Genomic DNA, 26914 nt, shown 5'->3' on the forward strand with positions numbered 1-26914 from the left:
CTCCTCCTGACACAGGTAAGAAGGACCCCCCCCAGACAGTGGAGCTCGAGCTAAGAGCATAACTCAGGTGCCTATCACATCTGAATTCTGTGCTTTATGGGCAAAGAAGCAGCCACAAACGTTCCTTGAAAAAACAAACACAAACACACACACACAGTTGTTCAACAGGAAGATCACAGCAAAGCCCAGATGATTTACCTACGTGGCCTTCCCTCACTCTGCTGTTCCTTGGCGGTCTTTCAAGCTCACGTGCTATCAGAGCAAAAGGGTTTCAAGGTCGGGAAGAACCTCTCTCTTCTAACACCGACGTGGAAAACAAGACCAGAAACAAAAATCCACCGCAGAAGAAACCCCAGAAAAATCCAATTTGGAAAGAATTTAATTAACAAAATAAAACGGGGAAAACGGTCCCGGAGGGGCTCTAGGGAGAGGGGACTCCCCTCCGGGTCGCCACCCGGCCCAGCGTGACCCGCTCCGCTCGCTGCTGCCTTCTCGGGGCCGCTCCCCAGTCTGTAGGATTGAAAACCCAAAGGCCTGCAGGTTGTCAGGAAGTGGCTCTAGCTCTCCCGGGCTGGATCGGCACATTAATACATGCAAAGCAAGGCGGTTTCAAGGGCTTCACCAAACAGTTAATTTTGGCAAAATGAGAAAACCAACAAAAAGCTGAAATTCATAAGCAGGATTAAAAGCCACTGAAGTGAAACCAATGTATTTCTCGACAGCATGGAATGAGACTACAGCTACAATCTTTTTTTTGTCCTCTTGAAGTCTCTGCCATTCTCTCCCCCAACTCGGGTCAAAGTTCATAGCAGCATGACGCCAAGTCCTCTGTCGGCCAGTGTTCTCAGCCTGGGGGTCCGAAGAGCTCACAGGTCACGATCAGTCTGTCCGGAGAATCATGGGAGGATGCTCGCTGTCCTCCTCCAGCCGCAGGGCGCGGGCCTCGTCCTCCAGGCCCGCGCCGCCCACCGCGCCCAGCTCGTCCGCGTAGGCTGCGGAGAGAGCGGGCGCCTCAGGCCGGGCCGCGGGCGGGAAGGCCCCGGGGCCACACCCGGGGTGGGACCTGGGCCAGTGGGGAGCTCAGAGCCCACGAGGCTTGGGATTCTCGCCTCTCCCCTGACCAGCAAGCTCTCTGCAGCCTCAGGCACCTCAGGAGGAAGTCGCTGACTTTCCGAGGCCCACGCAGGTCCGAAAGGTAACATGGTAACAGGGCCCTGGAGGACAGGCTGCAAACCACCCTTGGTGAGCGGGGGGACGCTGAGGACAGTGACAGGGACACTCAGCCTCCTCTAACTGTAAGAGGCCTTCATCGCTCATGGTAAAACAGTGAGCGAGGACATCGCAGCGTGAGGAACTACAGCACCATCCAGTGAGGTCCCGGAGAGTCTGGGGGAGACGGCTCACGGGGCGCCCCCGGCCTCTGCTGCGCGCGTCTGCCCGAGGGCCTCCCCACCCCCTCCTGCCCCCTCCCAGCAGGGCCTGCTTTGCTGGATGATTCCACAGCCGGGAGGGTAAAGGCTGAGGGGGTGGGGCTGCTTTCCAGCCGAGGAGCGGCAAGCGGGGGACCAGCCACGTGCACCCAAAACCACGAGTACTGCTGCTGCTTCAAGGGTGAAGAAAACGGGGCCTCCCTGGGGGCGCAGTGGTTGGGAGTCCGCCTGCCGATGCAGGGGACGCGGGTTCGTGCCCCGGGCCGGGAGGATCCCACATGCCGCGGAGCGGCTGGGCCCGTGAGCCATGGCTGCTGAGCCTGCACATCCGGAGCCTGCGCTCCGCAACGGGAGAGGCCACAGCAGTGAGAGGCCCGCGCACCGCAAAAAAAAAAAAAAACCAACAAAGATGAAGAAAACGAACTCAGCCTCGAGAGGTCTTGAAAACCGCACTTGACAACAGCTGGCCTGTCTCAGCGCCCCTGTCCCCGCCCTGGCCCTGTCCCCGCGGCAAGAGGCAGGCGGGCAGCCCTGGTGAGAGCGAGAGCAGGAAGCACGGGACCCACAGGCCTGGCCTTCTCTGCCTCCCAGGCCCGTCCGCAGCCCTTACCCAGTGCCGTTGGGGACGAAGGCACGTGAGGACCCTTGGCCACAGCCGTGCTGTATGTCTGCGTCACCAATGGGCAGTCGTGGGACGTGGAGTCTAGGATCTCGTTGGTCGTCTCCATGCTGCCGTCCAACCTGGAAGGGGAGAGAAAAAATGACAGCAGGGACAGTCGGGGGCACAAGGACAACACACCCCGTGGGCGGCTGGGACGGACCTGCAGCCACAGGGCAAAGGCCCTCACGGGAGGGACACGCACGCACTCGCCACACTGCGCCGACCGCGGGGCGATCCCCGCGAGTCTGTCCACAGGGATTTCTACACGCTGAGTGTGATGAAAAAAGCTGTACCTAGGAAGGCAATCTCATCGCATTTTATAGAAGAATACACTATGGAAAAAACAAAATCACCCCCACATTCACCCTGACTATAAGAGTATTACGGTATCACTGTTTAAGAAAAAAAGCAAAAACAGAAAGTCCAGCTGCACCACCTTCCAGTTGACTAATATTAATTCCTTCTTCTCAAAGAGAACAGCTGCATCTCAGTGAGATGGCAGCCTCTCAGAGAACGTGCCCTACGTTGTGGACAGCACCCTGGGGCCAGCCCTTTCGTGCGCAATGCTGAGCTGCATCCTTAGCGGATCCGGTTCCAACAAGAGGGCCCACAGGCCCCTCCACAGGGAGAACAGCGCGCACCGGCCGCTCCTGTCTCTGCCTGGATACTGAGCCGGAAACGGACAGAGGCGTGAAGAGCGGGGTCTGGACCCCCATGGAATTCTGTCTGGCAGAGCGAAGCTCCCACACAGCACAGGCGGCTGCACTGGGACACGTCCCTTTGCGTCCCCAGCTTCTGGGGAAATGAGCAAACCCCCAACGGGCGCCCAGCAGCAGCCTGACCACTTGGAGGAGGTGTGGCCGGGGGGTAGCCGACTCACTTGTGCTGTTTCATCAAGGTGCACTCGCCTCCCTCCTGGGGGTCCAGATTGTACATGTATAAGTACCCGTCCGAGGCTCCCACCAGCAATCGGGGAATCTTCTGGATTCTAGTGAGAATAAAAAGCAACCGAATTCTAAGACTGAAACTTTCACAAAGTTCTTATTAATCTAGCAGCTTTTAGCCTGGCCAGGGAAGAACCCCCCTGCCCAAAACGAGCAGAGTTAGTTTCATGAACTCGACATACTCTCCATGTGTAAGAGAATAAGGATCGCTTCTGCTGTGCTACCTGAGGCCGTAACAGCAAGGCCAAGGGCAACTTGGTGTGAATAAACACTGAGGCCCACAGGAGAACAGGTGGAGATAAAATCAGTTTCGTGGTTTCTGCGATTACTAACGTTAGGTATTTTCATAAACTTTTCAACGATGCAAAGTGGATACAAAGGATGTAGAAGAACGTTTCTAAGGTCCATGGAATCGTGCAGATGTGTTCTCACTGAACTTTCAAGACTATCTTTTCTTGCATGGCTGTACTTGGACTATCACAGTGAGGCTCAGAGAGGCCCTGTGCGCCCTGCAGCCGACTCGGCTACACGGGGGCCTTGAACCTCGTGAGGCTGCTGGCGTTGGAGGACCCAAGGGTTAAATACCGGCACTCTCACGTCGTCTTGACCTAATGATGTTTTTCTAAACATTCTCAACAAGAACAGAAAGAGGAAGATGTGAGGATCAGACACCGCAGAGACAGCACCAGGGTCCACGAACAGCACAGGCCCACCTTACGATTCCCCCCACTCCTGTGACTCTTGCCTAAATCCAAGGTCTAAGTTTGCAGGTTATCCTGGCGCCACACCGCCACAGTCCCCGGTGCCCCGCGACCTGGCTCCCAGCTGGATGCGCGGGGGATGGGGGTGGGCCCAGAGGCGGCGCCCACTCTACTCACGTGGCCAGCGCGCAGATGTTCTTATGGCCACAGAAAGGCAGGCGCACTGTGGCAAAGGCTCTGCCCTGGTTGAACATTTCTGTCACTTGGGAGGGCAAGTAGCTGGTGGACGCCATGAGCACCTTCCCGAAGTAGCCGGTCCAGGTGGTGGGCTCCTCCTGAGGCCTGGAAGGAGGAAACGCTGTCAGACACACAAGGCTGGGCCCTCCACTGAGAACGACCACGTCCCAGTCTCACCGAGGCAAGGATCAGCCCCCAAACTCAAGAGAAATTTCCCAGACTTCAGGGAGGAGGGGGCACAGGAAGCGATGACCTCTCGGGACCCTGGGGACATTACAGAGCCTGTCCTCCGAGGGGCCCTGAGGCCCCTCCCTAGTGGCCACCTTAGATGATAGCAAACGATTAACTCCCTGCTCTGTAGCCTATGTGAGGACACGAGGGCCAAATCCAGAATCCCCTGCCCCAACCTTTCTAACGGGAAGTCTCCAAACACCTCAGCAGCACACACCCCAATTGCTACTTTCCCGTAGCGCATCTTTGCTGTTATTCATCTTGTATGTGTGCTTGTAAGTCATCCTAGACGTTCCTTAGGGTAAGACACACTATAAACAAACAATACTGATCCTCGTGGACGCTCATCAAGTGTAGAGAAAAGGTAAGGACCACGCCCTTTGCCGAGCACGCCCACTGCAGCAATACATAATTTAAACCAACCGCTTCACAAATGGAAACGGCCTCTGCGCAGCAGGGGGGCAAGCACCCCTCCCAGGGCAGCCCTCTCAGAAGGGCTGTGGGGAGAGGCGCTGAGGGGACCGCCCACCACGCACCCCATACCCCACCTGCCCCGCTGCTGAGCCCGGACATGGCGCTGCTCAATCCAGAGCCAGCAGGACAGCGCTCGCGTGTCCGCCCAGTCGGCGTACAAACCGCTGCGCGTTACCCGAACAAATGCACCTCTGCAACTCACTTTTCTTTCACAGTCTCGAGCTTGAAGATGTGCACAGTCTCCGTGTTGCTGGAGGTGGACAGGAACACGCCGTCCGTGCTGAAGGCCAGGGAGCAGATGCTCACACACCTGGGGCGAGGGGGACGCCCGAGTCACACTGTTTTCTGGGCACAGAGGGCGACCAGCAGCGGCCCCGGGGACTTCACGAGAGTCACAGCGAAGGAAGGGCCCCGAGACAGGCGCATGTGGGGCTACTGGTATCTTTCTTATTCCTTTCTAGTCACCCCCTCAAAACATGTGTTCAAGGAAGGAGAATGTCTGAAAGGTGACACCAAGTACGAGTCACCCTTTAATAGATCCTTACGTGGTTAACTCTTGAGATTTCACGTACCTAAGGGAATCAGGGCCTCACTAAACCACTTTTAGCTGAATGAGGCTGGCTTTATAGCACTAAGCTTAGTAAAAGAACCCAATAATTGAGATTATAGCAGCTCTTAACACAGAAGAGGGTAAACTGGCAACGTTGATAATGTTTAAAAGCAAACTTTCGATAAATAAGACTCTACGGTTTACCTTAAAAATCACTGTTAAAATCCCAAAGCCACCAAACAAACCTACACTTCCTCGTAACCCTAAATGTAAATACAAGATGTATTCAGCCCTGTCAATAGTCAAGGGGCTTTATTCAATTCAATACCTATTTACAGGAGCTCACGACGCACCCAGCGTTGGGCTAAAGCTCAGGATATGATTTTTGCCTCAGTGGAGCCTGGAGGGAGGTGTGAGCAGGAACTCAATTCACTGCAAGCAGGGGACTGAGAAGTTAAGTGGAAGGTGCTACAGGAACTCGGAGGGAAACACTATTTCCGCGGGAGGTCAGGAAAGGCCTCCCCAGGGACACTCAACAGACCCAGAGGTCAAGGAGTCGGCAGGTCACAGCCATGACCTCCATGGAGACAGAGGTTCCTCTCCTGAGGAGCTGGGAGCGACGGGGAAGGGAAACCAACCACGGGTGGAAAGGAAGGATGCTGGGAGGCCTTGAAATCCAAGGCCTTTTGGGGTCTGGAGCCAATCCCAGGGGCAAGAAGACGACCCTGAGAGGCTCCAAACGGCTGTGCTCCCATGATACTCCCATCTTCAGAGAATGACAGATGGGGCTCAAGTCTGAAGGATGGAGCCCAGGGAACAAGAGCAGAGCCCAAGGTGAGCGCGAGGCTGGATGGTGACCCGGGTGGGGCCACACGGGGAGAGGCCAGCCCTGCTGCCCGAGTGGTGCGCCAGCCCGAGCCCCTCTGGCCGGGATGGTCACTAGGACAAGGTGTGTCGGGGACGGCGAGCGGTCGGGGCCGCATCCTGGCCGGTGGCTGGAGCGCCCAGCACCCAGCGGGCAGGAGGAACGTGGGGAACCTCGGGAGGCGGCCTGGGCAACATGGGAGGGTCACTGGTGGCACACAGACAGACGTCTAGGCTAAGGACAGTGTGGGCTGCACAGAGCCGGGTGGGAGAGGACCCAGGGCAGAGACGCAGAGACAGGAGGGAGAAATGAGCAGTGAACGGCGAGGGCTGCAGCGCGTGGCACTGAAGGCCAAGCATCGCCGGTGGGAGGGACCCGGAGAAGGGTGGTCCCCGGTCCGAGGAGACCGGTACTGCAGATGGGGAAGCGGACGGAGCGCTGCGCAGTGACTGTGGCTTGGTGTTTCTTTAGAAAGAAGGAAACTACTGTAAGGGCCAAAGCTATCTGCCGGAGTGCTGGGGAGCCGGGGGCGCTGGTTACAGGTTTCAGAGCAGAGCCTGAGGGGAGGAGAGCTGCTGACCAGGTCAGGAGGCCCCGGCTGCACTTGCCCCGCCCGCCTGGGTGAGCTCATCCTTCCACAGCCCCGGGCCATCCGGCCACCGCTCTGTGCTCCGGGGAATCACGGACAAACAAAACCCAGTTTGCTCTGATAAAAATGTCCCTCTGGGGCTTCCCTGGTGGCGCAGTGGTTGAGAGTCCGCCTGCCGATGCAGGGGACACGGGTTCGTGCCCCGGTCCGGGAAGATCCCACATGCCGCGGAGCGGCTGGGCCCGTGAGCCATGGCCGCTGAGCCTGCGCGTCCGGAGCCTGTGCTCCGCAACGGGAGAGGTCACAACAGTGAGAGGCCCACGTACCTCAAAACAAAACAAAACAAAACAAAACAAAAAATGTCCCTCTAACCTCCCACGACAAGACTTCCAAACCCCACCTGACCACTCAGCTGGCCTGAAGATGCTGGTCACTGAACTGGGACCCCCAGTGCTTGAGTTTCCATTGTTGGTCACAGAGAGGATAAAACCGAAATCTGAACCGAAGCTCCAGAATCAATTTTGGAGATTTATGTACTTTACCTCTTCACTCCTCTCCGGAACTCGAAGAGTTTTTGTCCTTCTGGAATGGAAAATACCCTAATCACGGTCCCCTGCGATAGGGAAAGAAGGAAAGAAAAAGGAATTTTAGCTGGGTAGGATCAGGCTTGTATTTCCTGCACGTCAGACCTCAGTGGACGGAGTGATGACAGCTGCCCTGGGCCGGGTGGCCTCGGGGGCCCCTGCACCCCCTTCACACTTGACAGGCACTCACCAGAACACGCCCTGTTCCACTGTTCACACGATAGTACGACGTCAACCCACTTTAACTCACTACTTCTTCTAAACACTAAGGGCCTTTAATTTTAAGTCAAAGCTGGAATACAATAGTTCTATTTTCCCTAAGCCATCTGAGGTTTATAAAAATCCACCCTGGGAATTCCCTGGCAGTCCAGCAGTTAAGACTCGGCGCTTTCACTGCCGTGGACCTGAGTTCGATCCCTGGTCAGGGAACTAAGATCCCACAAGCTGCGTGGTGTGGCCAAAAAAACGCCCCCAAAACAACAAAAACAGAAACACCCATAAGCATTACTTGGAGGCCCCTCTGACGCCCCTTTTAAGTGAGCCACTGATCAAGGGCTGATTAGCAACTGAATACCTGGAAATGTTACTTAATTGCCTAAAAAGGAATGAAGCCAAACTTACAAAATGGAAGACCTACACCAAGAAAAGGTCTACAGCCAGGACAAAAGAAAATCTGACTAAACGGGGAGCTGCAGCACATCACATCGGGCAAGGGAATGAAATATGGTTAACATGCAGATCTCCCCACCCCTCCCTCCAAATTCCCAGGGCATGTGTGGATGCGGGGCAGGACCTGGGCATCTGGGAGAGTTGATGAGACAGCACAGCCAAGTACCCGAAAATGAGTGGTACTTTCAACCTCTAAATATTAAAAGAAAACTATAAGCTACAGTAACAGACTAACACAAAGAGACACAGTCTGACAGAGCAGAATGGAAACACCTTAAAACAGGCAGCATCTTGAATCTACGGGGTAGGAGAGTTATTAGATATTTAACCTCATGCTGTACAAATTTCAGAAGGTTCAAGCTGTTAAATACAAGAACCATTGAGATTATCTGACCTGTGTATAAATAGGAAAACAAAAACAAAAACCCCAACCTGTAAACAACCCAAATGTACAGCACCAGGAATTGTTAAATAAACTGTGGTAAATTCATATAACAGGACACTACACAACCATTAGAAATCAAGCTGGAGATAAAATGGATCCCTTTTGGAAAATATCAATAAAGCCAGTGATCCTCTGGACAGAAGGACACCAAGTCTGTAAGCCTGGTTATCCAGAATAACCACGGCAAAGGTTTTGTCCTTTGCAGCCTGAACTTTTACATTTAGATACATTCTTAACGGCATACCTACTGTGTAAAGCTAATTAATTAAGAGCTGTGGGTCGCAGCTTGACTGCAGTTCCTTGAAAACAGGATTAAGCCGCACACCTCGGCGAAGCCCCAGCACCCAGTGCACAGCAGCGCCGAGAAGGCCGCTGGTGGTCTAAGGTCACAACTGAGATGTGTGAAATTGAGCGTTTGCTCTTTAAAGTACAGAAAATAAGTGCTCTCTTGTTACTATAGCCCTGAAATCCCATCGAGCGCTTTAGGGCCTCTTAATACCTAACAGAAGGTCATAAAGACAAAGACTGATTAACGAAGGGATAACAGAGTTTCGTGGCTGTCGTGATCCTCCCAGGGGAGAAGAAAAGGACAAGGTGATGCTGTGATCACCCAGCACAGTGTTCAACACAGTCAGGCTTAGAGTCCAGTTCCTTTGTCGCTGCCCAGCTGGGTGACCCTGGACCGACGACTTAACCTCTCTGAGCCCTCAACATGAAGTAGGGGAAGCTTTACCTTACTGAGGGGGTCAGTGCGGTAAATGAACATCAAGGGTCTAGTGAGTGACCCATAAACAGCAGCATCGTTATCACAGAAAGTGGGTGTGCGGGTCCAGACCCACACGGGCGAGGCAGAGAGGTGAGCCGGCGTTTATGCACCGCATTTGGGCGGCTGGCTCCAGGGGAGGGGTGACTTAGGAGGGGCTCCTATAGGTTTTCAGCAAGAAAGCATCAAAGTAAACTAGGCAGTGGGCACTGAGAAGAAAGGAATGAGCCAGGAGAACATGGAGCAGCCAGAGAAGGGAGAAGACACAGCAGCTGAGCTGGGAGAGGACAAGGGCCCACCAGGGTCACGGGGCCAAGAGAAGGGGGCAAACGGAAGGGATGCCCAAGCCATCCTGTCCTCCGTGCAGGGAGCTTAAAAAGGGCCACGTCCCCTTACCCCAAAATCCTTCTCACTGGAAACTCATGTTAATGTTTAGAGATGACCATGAAAACTTTATACGTAAGACTTACATACACTGTCTATATTCAAATTACTACTATAAATATATATTAATACAGCTGAAATACTAGAAACACTAAACCATCCCAGAAGGATGGCTAAATAATGACAGCTGAACACGTACGGCCATGACATGTGCTCCATGGAGGCGAGCGCGGCCGTGGAGCCCTGCCCTGTCTCTGCCGGCACCCGCCCTCCAGGCCGTGGACTGTGCCTGGCTGTGAGCTGGCTGGTACAAAACTGCTTTGCTGGTTAGCAAACTAACTGTGTGAACAGAGGTGACCTAGTTTCCCACAGGGCTGCAGCAGCCTTACCTTCTCGGAAGCAGTGGCGAGCTTGGTTCCGCTGGCGTCGAAGGCCAGTGCGGCTAAAGGGCTGTCATGGGCCGGGATCATGTTTGCAGCTCTCTGGAAGGAAGGGTAAAGTGACACCATGACCGCCGTGCCCTGCGCTGCCCACCGGCTGTTACTACCAGCACGGTTAACACAGACGCCAACTCCCCCTGATTAACCAGGGGTGAGGGGTCCAAGGAAATGCTGCTCAAAACCCTTTAAAAATAAGCAAAGCGATGTCTCCGTGGAGTTTCACGGTTTTCTCCATTGCTTCTAGCACTTGTCCCGCTAGGCGTGCAGCACTGCGGGGACAGGAACATGTCCGGAGGCCAGGACGGCTCGGACGTGCTCGGCGATGGAGCGGGTGGCAGCGGAAACCACGCCCAGGAAACGAGGAGGCCAGAGGCTCCTTGGCCCTCCTTTTAGGAAGAAGGGGTGTTGCAAAGAGCTCTCCAAGGTCCCAAGAACCTCACCAGGTTGATGGTGTCAAAGACCTGCACCTCCCCGATGGTCGCGCTGCCTGGATACGCCAGGTAACAGTTGTCGTTGTTGATGGACAGCGCACACAGACCTGCGAGCAACACACGGGGAACAAACGCGGGTCAGATCCTCCAAGTGTCACCAGAACCCGGCACTTAGCAAGAACACGGAAATCAAGGGGAGCTCTGAGGCGACCGTGGTCGTCGTATCACTGGGTTTTCAGTTCCACACGCCCCAAACCACCACTGTAGGTGACAGGAGGACTGTAAAGACAGACGAAAGCCCTCTGGTTGGAACTGGTTAGAAACCCCAAAATTGGAGGCTGACCGAACCAGCAATGTATGTGGTCACAAGACCAGCGCCAGGAGGATGGTAGCTTGCTGTAAGATCAATACTTGTAAAATCTGTGGAACCTAAAAGGAGAAGAAAATCTCTCTCACCGACAGCTCTTAGAAAGGCAGACCTGTCTGGTCCCCACGCGCTCACCTGCGGGGTTTGGGGGCGTCTCCCGGATGGTGTGCAGCACCTTCATGTCCCGGATGTTGTGTATATACAGAGACTCCTCCAGGCACACGATCAGCCTCTGGAAAAGACACAGCAAAACACGGAAAACCAAACGTAAGGCAGAGCCAGTAGGATGCTCACTCCCGACCTCCAGTTATGGGACTCCTGCACTAAGATGCTGTGTTCCTTCCGGAACCCTTGCACTGGGTGCTCACGGCACAGTCCCCGCTCGCCCAGGGTGGTGTCTGTACCCACAACCGCTTCCGCCGGATCTACCAGGACTTCTAACTGTACGATTTAATTCAACCTTATAGAAACTGGTCTCCAGCTAAGAAAAACATGGTTTGCTTTTGTTGTGCTCTCGGCCCTCCCCTCACGAAAACCAGGTCTAGAGCCTGGGACAGGTTTGGTGAAGGTTTCAAAAACCGATGCTGAATGAGGCACGGCAGGATGAAAGTAAAAACTAGGGCTTTAAAAAAAAGTGTAAAATTCTACACCCAGACTATTTTGCAGGTGTCGAAGTTCCTGCTCCATTTTAAGGAAGACGGATGTGTAGCTGATGCACCAAGGGGATGATTTATGTAACAGAGACAACTGGCCACCCTCAGCTCTGCATGAGCTGGTACGTGAATGGTCACTTGCATGTTACAAGTACAAAAAGAAGTCCAGTGTGTTACACTTTGTAATTTACCATTTTAACCAACCTTTCTGTCAACAGACGCAGTTTCAACCACGTCAGGGGCGTCCACCTCAGTCACGCATGGGCCACCCGAGGCCACGTAACGAGCATCCCCCGCACAGAACAACTGGTTGTTGACAGAACATGGTGACAGCCCTTAAGGACAAGGCTGTATTTTGTGAGTAAGCCAAAGCCATGTGACCATCTCATGGAATAAACTCAAGTGCCAGCCACCAGGTCTACACTCCGGGCCAGACATTCTTGTGGGTTTTGGGAGAGACACAAAAAAGTAATAAATCCTTCATCTTAAAAGTTAAATTAACGGTTTAAGGGATAGGGAATTCCCTGGCCGTCCAGTGGTTAGGACATGGTGCTTTCAACTGCCAGGGCCCGGGTTCAGTCCCTGGTCAGGGGAACTAAGATCCTGCAAGCCACAAGGGGTGGCAAAAAAAAAAAAAGATAAAGATGCTCACAGAGTTTTTTATAAAAGTAACATTTATAAAAAGCAAAAGAAGGTTCATGTCTTGAGGGATGAGTAAAGCAATCGGCAGAGGCCAGGGAATCGTCAGGAATGGGGCCATCTGAGCAAAACTGTTGCAACGAGAAAACACAGTTGAGTCCCGGTGGGGGGTCAGGTGAGCAGAAGCATGGCCAGAGGGACCAGAAACGCCGTCTGGGGACGGTCGGCTGTGTCCGAGGGGCAGCACTGAGAACTCGGAGACACAGGGCAGAGCCCCCGGCAGCTGAGTTGGGTGAGAGCGCGGCCCACCTGCCTGTTCAGCTTCACAGCCAGGATGGTGTTGGAGTAGCTGTAGTTGCAGATCTCGGTCCCCTTCTTAAAGTGGCAAACCTTCAGCTTCCTGGGGGCTTTGAGGCTAACGATGGCCACTAAGCTGCTGGAGAACAATCTTTCCACGATGCACACATCTTCAGTGTCAGCTGAAAGGAGGAAAAAACCCCACATCTGTGTGTATCCTTGTCAACAGGCACAACGCGCTTGTGTGTGCAAACACGTGTCTACGGGCGGGCTCCCCACTGCGAGGCACAACGCGCTTGTGTGTGCAAACACGTGTCTACGGGCGGGCTCCCCACTGCGAGGCACAACGCGCTTGTGTGTGCAAACACGTGTCTACAGGCGGGCTCCCCACTGCGAGGCACAACGCGCTTGTGTGTGCAAACACGTATCTACGGGCGGGCTCCCCACTGCGAGCTCTGGGGCCAACAGAGCAGGTCAAGTTCGCTGCTCATGAGGCCTGGACAAGCCGCTGGCAGGTCGCCCTGCACTCCGCAAGGAGGACCCACTCCTCAGAGGCCCCCCCGTTCCACACGTGGCACCCTGTCACTGCCCCCCGGGGGGTCGCCCATAACCGCCTTCATCTGCTCCCTAAACCCACTGGAATGTGAGCCCCGCCCAGACGGAGGCCTCACTTCCGGGCTCACAGCTGTAACCCCGGCACTTACAGCTGTACCTGACATATGACGGGCCCCCAAGCGTTCCCTGAACGACTGCATCTCGGGAGGGCTTGCTTTCCTGCCTGTACACGGGGCTCACGGCTACCCTGGCGTGAGGAGGGACTTACAGACTCCAGCGTGCAGTCAGCCCTCGACCCCCTTCGCTCCCTGCTCCCCACCCCCGCTCAGAAGACGGCGGGTTATGAACTGGGCGCACAGCAGCCCACACAGACAGGAACAGACACGGTGGACCCTGCGCGGCTGCTACTTCACCCCCATCTCCCTGGGAGGCCCCCATACCCGCACTCTCTCCTTACTCCCCCCTTGGTTTCATTGGCAATTGCCTGGGCTAAGTTCAGATGGAGGGGCAAAGAGAATTCTGGAATGCAAGAAGAGCCCAGAGCCAAGAATCCAGATGACCTTCACGCGCAGCGTGTCTCGACCCGAGCTACGGGAAGTACCGCTGAGCCGGGGTTAAGCACAGACCCCTTCACCACCCTAACAGTGATCTGCGGCCATACTCTGCCTGGAGCTGAGCGGAGCACAGAGAACAGAGACACCCAGATGGATCAAAGCCCAGGGGACCTGGGAGGCTGGACGAGCCGGAGCCTCGGGAGCAGCTCCACCGTGAGCAGGAATGCTCGTGTGAAAGTCCGCACACCAGACCAAGTGCATGGCCACTCGAAAGGGTTCCTCCCACTCAGCTGTCGCGGACTTTAATGGTGTAACTTAAAAACACACGTAGGTTAGTTTCAAAACCCAACTACTACAGTGAGCAAGTGAGCTCTAAAGGTCCCCGTAGAAAGACACAAACTGTTCCAGGAAAATGCGTGGTGTCAGTCATCTCAGTATGGGTTTGACAGCCCAACGTGCTCAGCACAAGGCCCAACTACTGGCTGTCAGCCAAGAGTTATATCCAAAGTGACGCAACTCATATTTGTGGAAAAAAATGAAGATATCACTATTACATAGACTGGAATAGGCAACAAAATCAAGTGCACGATTCCAAGCTCTTTACAGCAGTTTAATCATAGCTGCTTTTACACAAATGAGAATCACTTCTCTTGCCTGCAGCTACAAACCTTCCTTCAAAAAGAACCACACAAGCCTGAAGCCTGTCTGCCCCGCAGCATCTCAGGGGAGCTGACCCTGGACTGAAGGGTACAATCATGCGTGACCTCCAGCACAGGGGGACGCGGCCTCGGCCTGTTTTCCTCGGCTGATTCGAGTCCAGCACCTGCACAGGCGGTGTTCCAACATCAGGCCGACCCGACTCGGGAGAGACCAACCGCCACCCAGAACGGCAGTGATGTGCAGTAAAGATAACCTCCCTCGGGCCCAGAGCCTCACCTTCTCCCGTCAGCCCCTTTCCCGCAGGAAGCCGACGGGGAGACCTAAGCGCAACCTGAGCAGGACCCGTGTGCTGGGAGGGGCTGGGCCTGTGGCTGGGCCTGTGGCTGGGAGGGGCTGGGCCTGTGGCTGGGCCTGTGGCTGGGAGGGGCTGGGCCCGTGGCTGGGAGGGGCTGGGCCTGTGTGCTGGGAGGGGCTGGGCCTGTGTGCTGGGAGGGGCTGGGCCCGGGGCTGGGAGGGGCAGGGAGGGCCGTCTCCACAGCCACACTCGCTCCCACGAGGCTGAGGCCCATCCTGCCCGGCGTCTCACCCTTCAGGCTCCCACCTCCGAGTCACCTCACTCTCTCCTCAAGATCTGACGACGGTGTGGAGGCACACGGCCCTGATGGATCGCACCCTGCACTTCTCACGCAGCGCTGTCCTGTCATCCCTGGGAACCCGGAGGCCGGCTCAGCAGTGGTGACCCTCCCACCCCCGCCCAGGCCTAGTTTCCAAGGGCAGGAGTGTGTCTGCCTGGGCACACTGCCCCCTATCGGGTCTGACGCTGGCTGGCACACTGAATCTGGTAACACGGACGCCATCCGGAGACCCCGACAGATTCTGATGGGGAGGCAGAACAAAATGTGAAAGGGAGGTGAGTGAGAAGTGGACAGAGAACTCTGGCAACTGACAGCAGGAGCCGTGTAACGAGGAGATGCAGAGACGGGGGAAGGGACGGATGCCTGTACTGAGATAAATGAGCAACTAGAGGCACTGATGGAGAGACAGACAATGCAGTAGAGACGGGATGACGTCTGAGAAACTGGAAGGCATGAGACCCAGCAGGACTGGTTTCAATAGACAGGTACCCCCCTTTTCCCCATTTGAAAGGAGGGAGATGAGAAGATGGCACAGATCGGGGTGAGGGGGGCGGTCATCTGAGGGAGGAAATACCAGGGAGTTCCACGCTGAAAGCATCCGTTTCTCCTTGAGGCATGCGAGAGGTTATCAGCTCTGAGGGGCACAGAGGTGGGACAGTATGAACAATCACCTCACAGGGTAAGCAAACAGTTATTAGAAAGATGTCGGACCATCAGCAGGCACTGTGAGTCTCCCGCGGAGGCCGCGGTAATCAATTAAACTTCCACCAGTCAGAGGAAAATCATTAACAATGCAAGACGTGCAAAGAAGCACGAGAAAATTCACTGCCTATTCACAGTAAAAACTCAGAAGCCTAAGGATCAGAAGAAACTTCTTCAATCAATAAAGGACTTCTGTGAAAAATGTCACAGCTAGCACCACACTTCACGGTGGACTTAATACTGAACTCTTTTCCTTTTAAGACTGGAAACAGGGCAGGGCTGCCCCTCCCCTCACTCTGGACTGGAAGCTGACGGATGGCCACAGGCGAGAAGAAGACATCAAAGGCACAGGGACCAGAAAGGAAGACGGCAGCCACCACTCTGCCAGCTCACGGGCTCTGCTCAGCACCGATTAGAAGTAATGAATGCGTTTAGCAAAGTCACAGGATACAAGCTTAGAATACAAGAATCAACCATATTTTTATACTTTATATTTGTTGTCTTAGCAAACAACTGGGAAGTAAAACAAAGAAATTCCATTTACAACACTCTCAAAAACCAAACCATCAGGACAAAATTTAACAAAAGATGTAAGGCCTCCATACCAAAACCCACAGAATATTACTAAGAGAAATTAAAGAAGATCTTCGTAAATGGAGAGATATACCACATTCACAGACTGGAATACTCAACGTTATATGTTAAGATACCAATTCTCACCCAACTGACATCTAGGTCCAATGCAACCCCAATCACAATCCCAGCAGACTTTTTTAGTAGACACTGACAAGCTGATTTTAAAGTCAGAGAGGCAAAGGATCTAGAATATCCAAGGCTATCTTGAAAAAGAACAAAGTTGAAGGGCTTACACATCATGTGACTTTAAACCTCAGTATACAAACAAAGTGACAGGAAACAGGACAGTATGTTTCCGACATAAAGGCTAATAAACAGACCAACAGAAGAGAATAAAGAACAGGAACAGACACACACTTATAGGACTGTTTTTAGGCACCAAAGCAATTCAGTGAGGGAAGAAAAATCTGTTCGACAAATGGTGGAGCAGGAATTCCTAAGGAGAAGCTTAAGGTGACTCATAGCTCATACCACACACCAGAATTAGTCTGAGAAGGAACCACTGAGCTAAACATAAAAGCTGAAACTATAAAGCTTTCAAAGAAAACATAGGAAAAGATCTTCATGACTTGACAGTAGGCAAAGGTTTCTTAGAAAGGACAGAAAAGGCAAAAATCATAAATGAAAAAAATAAATCAGACTTCATCAAAATTCAAAATATTGGCTCAAAAGACAAGTCAAGCCACACACTGGGAGAAGATATTTACAAAACATATATGACAAAGGTCTGGTATCCAGAATAGCTAAAGAACTCTGACAACTTGACAATAAAAAGACAAAACAATCAAATTTTAAAAGGGACGAAAGATCTGAACAGGTATTTCACAAGAGATACACAGAGGGCCAACAAGGACGTCAACGTGTCCAACACCATTAGCCATCGGGGGAATTTAAACTAAAACCACAAGGAGATATTATTAGACACACATCAGAACGCCCCAAATGAAAAAGCCCGACATCGCCAAATGCTGGTGAGAACGCAGAGTCACCAGACTGTCACACAGCACTGGTGGCAATGCACAACGGACAGCCACCAGGAGGACCTGAGACTTTCCTGCAAAACGAAACACAGGTTCCACTCCTATGTACCTAAGACAAATGAAAACATGTGTCCACAAAAAGACTTCTACAAGAACGTTCACAGCAGCTTTATTCGTAATAAATAAGTAATAGCTAAAAACTGGAAACAGCCCAGATTCCCCTCAATAGGAGAATGAATATACAGTCAGTAGTATATTCATATATTGGACAACGGAGATGCAACGATATGGACAAACCTCAAAAACATTCCTCTGAGCAAAAGAAACCTCACTAAGAGGGCATATGCTGCATTCGTATGATGCAGAACAGGCGAAACTAACTGCTTGCCTCTTGGCAGGTGGAAGGGAGCTGGGAGTGATGGGGGAAGGGGTATGAGGGAACTTTCTGGAGTGACGGTAAACCCTGATAGGAGTTCAGGTTACACAGATGTCTGTGCATTTGTCAGAACACAGAATGTTGACTTAAGATCTGTGCATTCCACTGTATGTAAATATTACCTCAAAAGGAAAAAATGAAAACAACGCTAGTAACTAATATTCATGGTATGGTATTTCAGGGAATGTGTACTGGTGTCTGCAAGGTACTTAGAAATGCAGACACAAAAAACAGGATGGATGGATGGATGGATAGATGGACGGATGGACGGAGAGATGGGTAAGTGTGGTAAAGTGCTAACAAGAGACTCTAAACGCTGGGCACATGGGTGCTGGCTGCACAATGCTTTCAACTTTTCTGTGTGTTTGAAGATTTCCATTAATAAAATGGTGGAAAAAGAAAAGGGATGTATCGTTCATTTGCTTAAACCAGGTGTAGAGAAAGTAAAGAAAATGGGTTTAGGGTGTTGCCATCCAACTATAAGTTTGAAATTTCTTTTTTTAAACTTTAATGAAAACAAGCAGAAGAGACTCCTTTTAGAATTATAACAACAGGGGAAGTGTGGTGCGGAGGCAGCAAAGCCGTTTTTAGCTGCAAACATTCATAAAGGAGAACATTATAATGAACCTCCTAGACCTGCATCACCTGGATTTCACAAATGTTATCTTTCTACCATTTAGCTTCAGCTATCTTTTTCTTTGCTGAAGTTTCAAAGAGAGGCTCATCATCTTGACATTTCACCCCTAAATACTTCAGTAAACCCCTCTAAATAGATCAAGACGTAGGAAAAATGTCTTTTCCAGCTCATGAGTAAAGTGGAAAATTTCTTACATCAAAATCAATTGCAAGTAGACAAGTATTTAACGTAAAACACAAACCCAAAGAACCAGAAGATGACATGAGAGACTATTCATGCACCCCCGGGACAGGAAGAGCCTTCCTGGTACTCAGAAGCCTTACGAGAAGAAATGGATACATCTGAATATACAGAAAGTCAAGACGTCAGAATGGCAAAGAGACCATGAGCAAGGTTAAAGGGCAAACAACCCAGAAGAAATATTAGCAACCCATACCAAATGGCTAATTTGCTTTAAATCTGTAAGAGACAAATAATCCAACAGAAGAGCAGGCAAAGGGGGGAAAAAAGCAATCAAGAAAAAAAAAGCAAATGACTACCAGCAATTCCACTCCTACAGTATCTATCTACTCAAAGAGAAACGAAAACACACGTCCACACGATAACACAAACATGCACAGCAGCACTATTTACAACAGCCAAAAAGGGGAAACAACCCAAGTGTCCACTTGACAGAACATGGAATGTCCACACCCTGTAATACCAATGAGCACCAAAAAGAGAGCAAGTGCTCATCCGTGCTCCAACACGGGTGAACCCCGAGAACACTCCAAGTGAAGGAAGCCAGTCACCCGTGACTCCATTTATCTGGAACGTCCAGAGCAGCGAATGGACAGCGGGAGAAAGGAGGTTAGTGGTGGCCAAGGGCTGAGGGTGGGGGGGTGGGATGCAGTCGCCCTGCTAATGGACTGAGGGGCTCTTTGGGGAGTGATACAAATGTTTTAAAATGAGCTTAAGGAAGGCTGCACAACTCAGTAAATATACTGGAACCCACTGAAGTGTACACTTTAAACAGGTGATTTTTATGGCGTCCAAATTACATCTCAAAAAAGCTATTAAAAAAAAATAACCCACACAGGCAGACAACTGAATAAATTTGAATTCCGGCCAACATACTGAGATCTGATGTATGAAGGACAGGGAGCGGGGCCCTGAAACACCAAGCTGTGCTCCTATGAGCTCGTGAGTGATAGAGGGCCTTTCACCGTGATCCCCTCCAAGACCACGCGGCCCTGACCCGGGAGCACACACAGGCTTCCAGGGGTCTCTCAAACTGCCGAAATCATACACGAAATATTGGGTTTTCTCTGGGAAATACCTGCAACTTCCATCAGATGCCCAAAGGAGACAGGAACCAGAAAACGGCTGAGGCTGCCTGCAAAAGGCAGATGAACTGCCGGTCACCCCGGAGTTACCGCATTTTTGTCACTACTTAAGCAAAAAACAACCAACAGGATTCACCTCAGAGACCCTTTAAGCCCTAGGAAGCAATGTGCTTAGATCTTTTCAGGAATACACCTTCATAAAGCAACCTGCTTTTACACACTGCCGGTGGTTTAGGTTTGTTATTCTTCTGCTGCATTGTTTCCAGCTCTTTAACGTTGCTACGTTACACCTCACTCCCAAGAGAACTTTTAAAAACAAGCATCCACAGAACGCACAGACCCAGAGCGGTCACTTTCCACTAAACGGAGGCACGCACAGCTCAGCCCTCCCATGAGATACCAGTGCACAGGAATCAGGCTGATAACTGAGGACCAGGGTGCCCAAATGAAAAGATGCAGGGCGGTCGGCACGCAGGGTGACCACGGAGAAAGCCTAAGTGCAAACCCCAGTGGCCTCCAGTGTCTAAGGCCTTTGCTTCCACGGCCCTTCGATGTGGCCTTGGCCACAGTTTCTGCCACACTTTCTTCCTAGAGAGTGCCTACCCAAAATTTAATTTAAGAAACTATTTCATTTAGGAAAGAATGTTGTTGGGACTTCCCTGGTGGTGCAGTGGTTAAGAATCCGCCTGCCAATGCAGGGCACACAGGTTCCAGCCCTGGTCCGGGAAGATCCCACATGCCGCGGAGCAACAGCCCGTGCGCCACAGCTACTGAGCGTGCGCTCTAGAGCCCATGAGCCACAACTACTGAGCCCGTGTGCCACAACTACTGAAGCCCGCGCGCCTAGAGCTTGTGTTGTGCGACGAGAGGCCACCGCAATGAGAAGCCCACGCACCACCACGAAGAGTAGCCCCCGCTCGCTACAACTAGAGAAAGCCTGCACGTAGTAACGAAGACCCAACACGGCCAAAAAAAAAAAAAAAAAAAAAGAAAGAAAAAAGAAAGAAAAAAAGAAAAAAGAAAGAATGTTGTTTTGCTTCTGCTGGTGCTGTTCAGAGCCAGCGATGATAAAACTTCCCGTGGTGGGAAGAGGGGAGGGACAAAGCCATGAACTAACACAGCACACTCCCCAAGCAGGTGTGTCTGCGGATGCCTGGGGCTCTGAAGAGACGCACGTGTACAGCCCACCCGATCTTCCATCACAACAGGCTCAAGAAGAGAGGCTACTGGATTTCTCCCCTGGAAGATCCTCACCGAGGTGAATGTTCCAGCCAGTGCAAGGTCTGCCGAATCAGAGCCCAGTCAGCCAGCCCGCTTATGCTGAGTTTCAGGACTAGTGCTTTGTGAGGTATGATTTCCTGGCTCAGAAGCATAAAATGCAAAGATGACACACGATGCAGAATCTGAAAAGGCCAACTTTTCCTTCTGAACTTCTGTGATATTTTACAAGTAATAAAACTACAACCTTTATTTATATTGCCTAACAGGGTAGGAGTTCGTTTCAGTAAGGTTTCAGGGAAGAGGGACCACATATTTGCACTTGACATACCTTCAAATAAATTTAAAAGGACACACAGAGAGGGAAAGAGAATGATAAAACAAACAGGGCACACACAGGGGGCAAAGCATACACGGGAGTTCCTGCTACTTTCCTTAAGTTTGAAACTATAATACAGAGAGTTGAAAAACGAAAATCTTCCAATGCTTCTGGGCAAAGGCTTTTTGTTTAAGTAAACGAAACAGAACAAACAGCTGTCAGTCTTGCTTCTCCCAAGACCAGCTCTGGCTCATTCTTTCTGCACCAGCAGCGGTGACCGACAGCAAAGACCTGACGTTACAAGGGACAGTCAAGAGGCACGAGGGGGCAAAAGCCAACTGAGCCGGGCTGCATATGGAGGCGTTAAGTACTGCTCTGCCAGAATCTACATGTAGGAAAATACCAGAAAGGGATCTTAACTCAGTAGCTAACCTGTTTTCTAAGAGACGTTCTTCTATCGACTTAATGATGCTCTAGGGGCAAGAGAATTTCGCAGCTTCAGTGTCACGCGCTAACCCTGAAAGAGCTCTCTGTCCGTTCCCGCGTATTTTAAGGGCCAAAGCTCACTAAGAACAACCAAGGAATCTATATACCACCCCAACATGCTGGTCAGTAAACACCCCCTTCTTCATGATGCTATCAAGGCGTCACATTTTGTTCCATCAAAAACTTCTAAAAAATGAGGCACCAAAGCCCACGTGATAAACTTCAAGGAAACAAATTAGTCACTGAACTGATTCAAACTGAGAAGGTGTCAAGACAAGGTTTTGGTATTCTGATACCCTATCTAAGCACTGGGTCTCCATTCTGTGGCTGTCAAACCAGTGGACCCTAATCACAACAGCAACAATTTAACAGCACGATTCAGGCGCTCAGGGGCATGTAGATTTAGTAAATGTTTCAGTCATTCATAAAAGCCCAATGGAATACTGTTTCCAGAGATCAGGCGACCCTTCTTTGAAGGAATTCCCTACAGGAAACAATCCTATGTGCGATCAAGTGAAGGCAGCCCATTTGGGGATTCCAGAAGCAACCTCTTGAGATAAGTGAGCACTCTAGTTCAGAGAGATTTTATCACCCCGATCACCCCTTCCAGCTACACACGAGGAGAAAGCCTTTTTCAGAAGATTTAGTAAAGCATCAGAAGGCACGTCTGAGGACAAAAAAGGAGTAAAATCTAAGGCAGGAGCCGTGAGTGAGGGACACTTCCTGTAAGAATCCCGCTTCTGTAAGCATCTCCCCGTAAAGGGCCCGGGTGCTGGCCTGCAAGGGCAGCAACAAACAGGGGGCTTGTTGGGGAATGTCAGACCCCATCTGCTGATGGAGGTGAGGGACACCAGAGCGCGGACCTGGAGAGGGGAGGCCAAGGCCTGGAGGGAGCCTGGCGAGAGAGCCTCTGAGCCCCAGTGGGCCACAAGAACTCTGCAACTGCAAGTACTGGGCACAAAGAAAGGACCTTTCTCCTGGGTCCTCACCTTATGCTAATGCAGGAAGGGTGGGGGGCGGTATTTACATCTGTGCTCACTCCACACTGTGTCCCCAGCCTAACATCCGACACAAATGTATTTCCTTGTTCTTTGTCTGCCTCCATTTAAACATAAGTGTCATGAGAGCAGAAACTTTGTCACCACTGTGTCTCCACAGCCAGAACAGGGCTGGCACATAGCAGGTCCTCGACGAATGTTTACGGAGTGAGTGGAACCAGAAATGAAGTATGAGATGTCTCTTCATATCAACTTACTGAAACTTCCCCTTCTTAAGAGATACTAACAGGCAAAGGAGAATTCCAAAATGGAACACCAAACCACAGTGAAAGCAAAGGTGGTAAGAGTGGAACACTCAGGAAGGAGATACTGGCATCACTAATAAGGAGAAATCTCAATTCCCCCAAACTGCATGCTCACGTAGATAATTAAAATGATAAATATTAAATCTCTCCTTGAATCCATACCCCAGCATGACTAATTACAATAATACTGGCCTCCTCATTCCTCCGTAAACACAATTCTTAATTAGATCACGCCACGGGCAGGCTTCAGGGCTATCATTATGTACAGAGAAAATATTTACAAACCACGTATATGACAAAGGACTAGTATCTAGAATATATAAAGAACTCTCAAAACTCAACATTAAAAAACTCCAAGTAATCCAATTAAAAAGTGGGCCAAAACATGAAGAGACATTTCACTGAAGAGAATGGCAAATAAGCACATGAAAAAATGTTCAACATCATTAGCCATTAGGGAATTACAAAGTAAAACCACGAGATAGCACGGCACACATCCATAAGAACGGCTAAAGGAAAAAACACTGGTAACACCGAATGCTGGGAAGAATTCTGAGGAAGTGGCTCACTCATACACTACTGGTGGGGATGTGGATGGCACAGCCACCCTGTAAAACAGTTCAGCACTTAAAAAAGACAAAGACAAAACACCACACGTACAACCCAGCAATTACACTTAGACATTAATCCCAGAAGTGAAAAGTTAAATCCACCCAAAACCCCATACACAGCAGCTATAATTTTAACAGCCCAAATCTGGAATCAGCCCAGATGTGCTTCGGGTGAGGGCAAACAGCTGGGCTGCACCTGCACGTGGAACCAGCTTTAGCAACAGAAAAGACGGCGCTACTGACACCCGGCAACTTGGGTGAACTTCCAGGGAAAGATGCTGAGCGAAAACAGCCCATCTCAAAAGGTTACATACTTCCATTTATGTAACATTTGTGAAAAGACAATATTCTCGAACCAGAGAGCAGACCAGTGGCTGCCAGGGATTAGGGACAGTGGGGTGGCAGTGGGGGAGGGGAGGCAGGTGTGGGTACAAGGGCGACAGGAAGGACCCTGCGGTGTTAGACGGCCCAGTGTCTTCATCGTGGTGGACACGGGAAGCTAGATGGGTGTTCGGACTGTACAGAACTTCACACACACAGGTTGGACTACATCCACGTAGCCTTCCCGGCTGTGATACTGCACTGCACGTCCGCGAAACGCTACCACTGGGGGAAACTGGGAGAAGGGTACAGGGATCTGTACTGCTTCTTACAACTACAGCAATGACAAAAAAAAGATGTATGTGCAGAGAGTCACAGCTTTCCATCCTATTCTCACTGGGGGAGGGTCTGTACCTACTACTTACTATTTATTCAGCAAGTACTCTCTCTCTCTGTCTCTCTCTCTCTCACACACACACACACACGAAAAACAAAGAAACTGAGGTCCATGAAGCGATCTGTGTAAAGTCACAGTAGGTGACTTAGCAAGGTATCGAAGCTCACGGCCCTCCTGCAACCCCCCCGGTATCTGACACACAGCCACTCAAACACCATAAAATGCCAAATGGAGAAAATAAATCACTCCTAGGGGGATGTAAACTTTTCAAATTCTGGAAGCCCTCTATGACACAAACCTAAGTGGTTTAAATGGCATTAGAAAAGGGGAGAAATTATAGAATAATGCATTTAGTATGGTATCATGTACTGGAAATGGCAACCCATGAAGTATTTCTACATGTACACTTATAAGTACGCCAATGCACAGAAAAAGATCTGGGAGAACACATAACTGTTCAGTCATAGCCATCACCTCTCAGTAAGACTACTGTGAAAGAATATTATTGGTCTAGGGGTATTTGGATTTTAACCATAATGTGTGAATTTAAGAATGCAACCTAATTCAAGTATAACTTGTCTATTTTAAGAAGGGGGAAAAATAAAGCAAACACTTACTGCATTCATAGATCTGTTCCAGTTTATCCACAGAAGAAAGGGAGAAAAATTTATAACCGGATTTACTACCAACAGCTAGAGACCTGCAAAAAAGCCAAATTCAGAAATAAGAGCTGATACGTGTAGGCAGTGACGACGCACAAACTAGCTCCGCGTTACCAAACAGTCACCATCACCTCCACCCATAATTAGCACACAGGTTCACGTAGTTTGTACCAGGTGAGTGGCGGCAGGGCAGAAGAGAGCGTGGCACGGATGATGCCACCGCACAGCCAGGAAAAGGTGAATGTCCATAAAATAGACAATGTTCCTATTGAAAACCTGTAAAACGTGAAAGCTAAGTTTGACATACACACAAAAGTAATCAGCCCTAAATTAATGGTCCCCTCAAAACACAGTGCGGTTTCTCAGGTGATCCGATATACATGCCTGGTGTATGGGAGGGTCCAAAAGTTAGGATAACATTGTAACTATTAAAGATATTTACAACTTTGGTGGAGGGTGGTGTCTTTCTGCATTGCGGTTAAGGCCGTAACAAATGCCGCTCAGTCACTTACGTGATGCTATGGCTCAGCAGTAGGATGGAAATCAAACAGACTAAAGAGCTCACTCAGAGCCTGGAATGGCAACACTACGTAACACAGCTGGCCTTGTAAGATTCCATATTCATCACCCAACACTGCTGCTTCTGCTAAGAGGCCTGGAGGGAACTCTGAGCCCTCCAGATCCCTAGCGCAGGGGAGCTGTGACGCTAAACGAAGTGTTTCCTCATAGAAGATTACTACTGTCCAGAACGTAACTGACCGAGAGGGGGAGTAAACAGAAGCAAGCACGGCTTTCAGAAACAGAGAGGACAGAGAATAAAGGAAGAAGTGGTGGGACAGGCGAAGAGTCAGATCCTGGGATCATTCTGGTATTCAAGGTCTGGGAGAACAAGTGGAAACAGAAGGTAAACCAGAAGCCTAGAAATAATGAAGACTGACGTTTCATACGATGAGTATGTGTACGCCAAGATAAAACATTAGGGCTATTTTAATGACCATTTCATCTATCAGAAACTTGAGCTTTCCAACCTCCTTCCGAGGAAATACATTCCAAGAATACAGCTGCTGTAAGCACTGCTGAACACTGAAATGGCAACTGCTTCATCCTACAAGTATAAACAGACATGGAACTCCCACCAGTTTATACAATTTTTCTCTACAAAAATGCTTCACTATATTGAATTGATCTCATCAATGAAGTAATTAGGCACTGTTACCTGTAAATCTTTTGAAAAGCAATAAGGAGCCAACAAAAACACAAGAATATCCAAGAAAGCTAAAAATAAAACAAAATCTCAGTAATTCATAACTTCTGGAAGATTAATGTTCAGGAAAATGTTTTCCAGATAACGAAGGGGTGCTATTTTAAGCACCAAAACCTTATATCCCACCATTTCTGGTTTAAATAAGTCATCCTCATACAGTTTTCTGTATGGGACGGCAAATCCTCACCATTTGACTGGACCCACATCATGCAACAACTTTACTATCATAACAACGTGACCCTCTCAGACCCTAACAAGGAGCTGAGGACTTTGTGTACCTACATCAAGCAGCAGTCTGTTGTGCTGGGTTATAAAACACCCTCTACCTTTTGTTTTGCTGACAGTTGTCACTGTTCCCCAAGCATCCTACTAGAATTAACAGCCCCCCCCACCTTTCAAACTTGTTGACTTGGAAACCAAGTCACCAAGCTTATTAGTTTCATATATAAAATAAGCTTAGAGAGGGCTTTTTCTACAGGCAAAACTAGTGAGCTCCAATTAATGAGGACCTGGATTTTGATACACCCAGGATTTGGGCTGTGCTCCAAACGGGCAGAATTTGTTAAAACTGATCAAATATTAGCTCTCTGACGTTCTTCCAGATATTCAGAAACTGATTTAGGATATTAAATACCTTTGCTGGAGTTCTAATCGCATGGCTTCCTACTTGCACGCCCTAATCAGTAGGAAATGTAAGCAAAAATACACCAAGTATTTTTTGATATGTACATGTGGTATGGAGTGAGCATATACTTTATCAATAAAGGCAGACATTTTAAAAGGATGATATGAAATACAAATAGGTTTGATATTTACATCTCGAATATCAATGGTCAGGTTCACACACCCTTCTTTGGAG

General features: G+C 50.3%; 1 protein-coding gene across 2 annotated transcripts in view; it reads right to left on the bottom strand.

Moving 5' to 3' along the window:
* Window positions 1-361: 361 nt before the first annotated feature.
* WIPI2 (WD repeat domain, phosphoinositide interacting 2) overlaps window positions 362-26914 on the bottom strand; it is a 31361-nt gene continuing 4808 nt past the window's right edge. The window contains exons 2-12 of one of the 2 annotated variants that reach the window (XM_082600693.1): window positions 24747-24829; window positions 12367-12536; window positions 10901-10997; window positions 10408-10505; window positions 9917-10009; window positions 7225-7295; window positions 4881-4988; window positions 3914-4078; window positions 2972-3079; window positions 2041-2171; window positions 362-992 (exon numbers count right to left, since the gene is read on the bottom strand). In XM_082600693.1, the coding sequence (XP_082456819.1) occupies window positions 880-992; window positions 2041-2171; window positions 2972-3079; window positions 3914-4078; window positions 4881-4988; window positions 7225-7295; window positions 9917-10009; window positions 10408-10505; window positions 10901-10997; window positions 12367-12536; window positions 24747-24829 (1237 nt within the window). In that variant the 3' untranslated portion in view covers window positions 362-879. Of the gene's footprint in view, window positions 993-2040; window positions 2172-2971; window positions 3080-3913; window positions 4079-4880; window positions 4989-7224; window positions 7296-9916; window positions 10010-10407; window positions 10506-10900; window positions 10998-12366; window positions 12537-24746; window positions 24830-26914 lie in introns of those variants that run through there. The other variant, XM_082600694.1, reaches the window with a different exon arrangement.

This window comes from Mesoplodon mirus (assembly GCF_964341445.2).
Source record: "Mesoplodon mirus genome assembly, chromosome: 15".
NCBI classification, from domain to species: Eukaryota; Metazoa; Chordata; class Mammalia; order Artiodactyla; family Ziphiidae; genus Mesoplodon; species Mesoplodon mirus.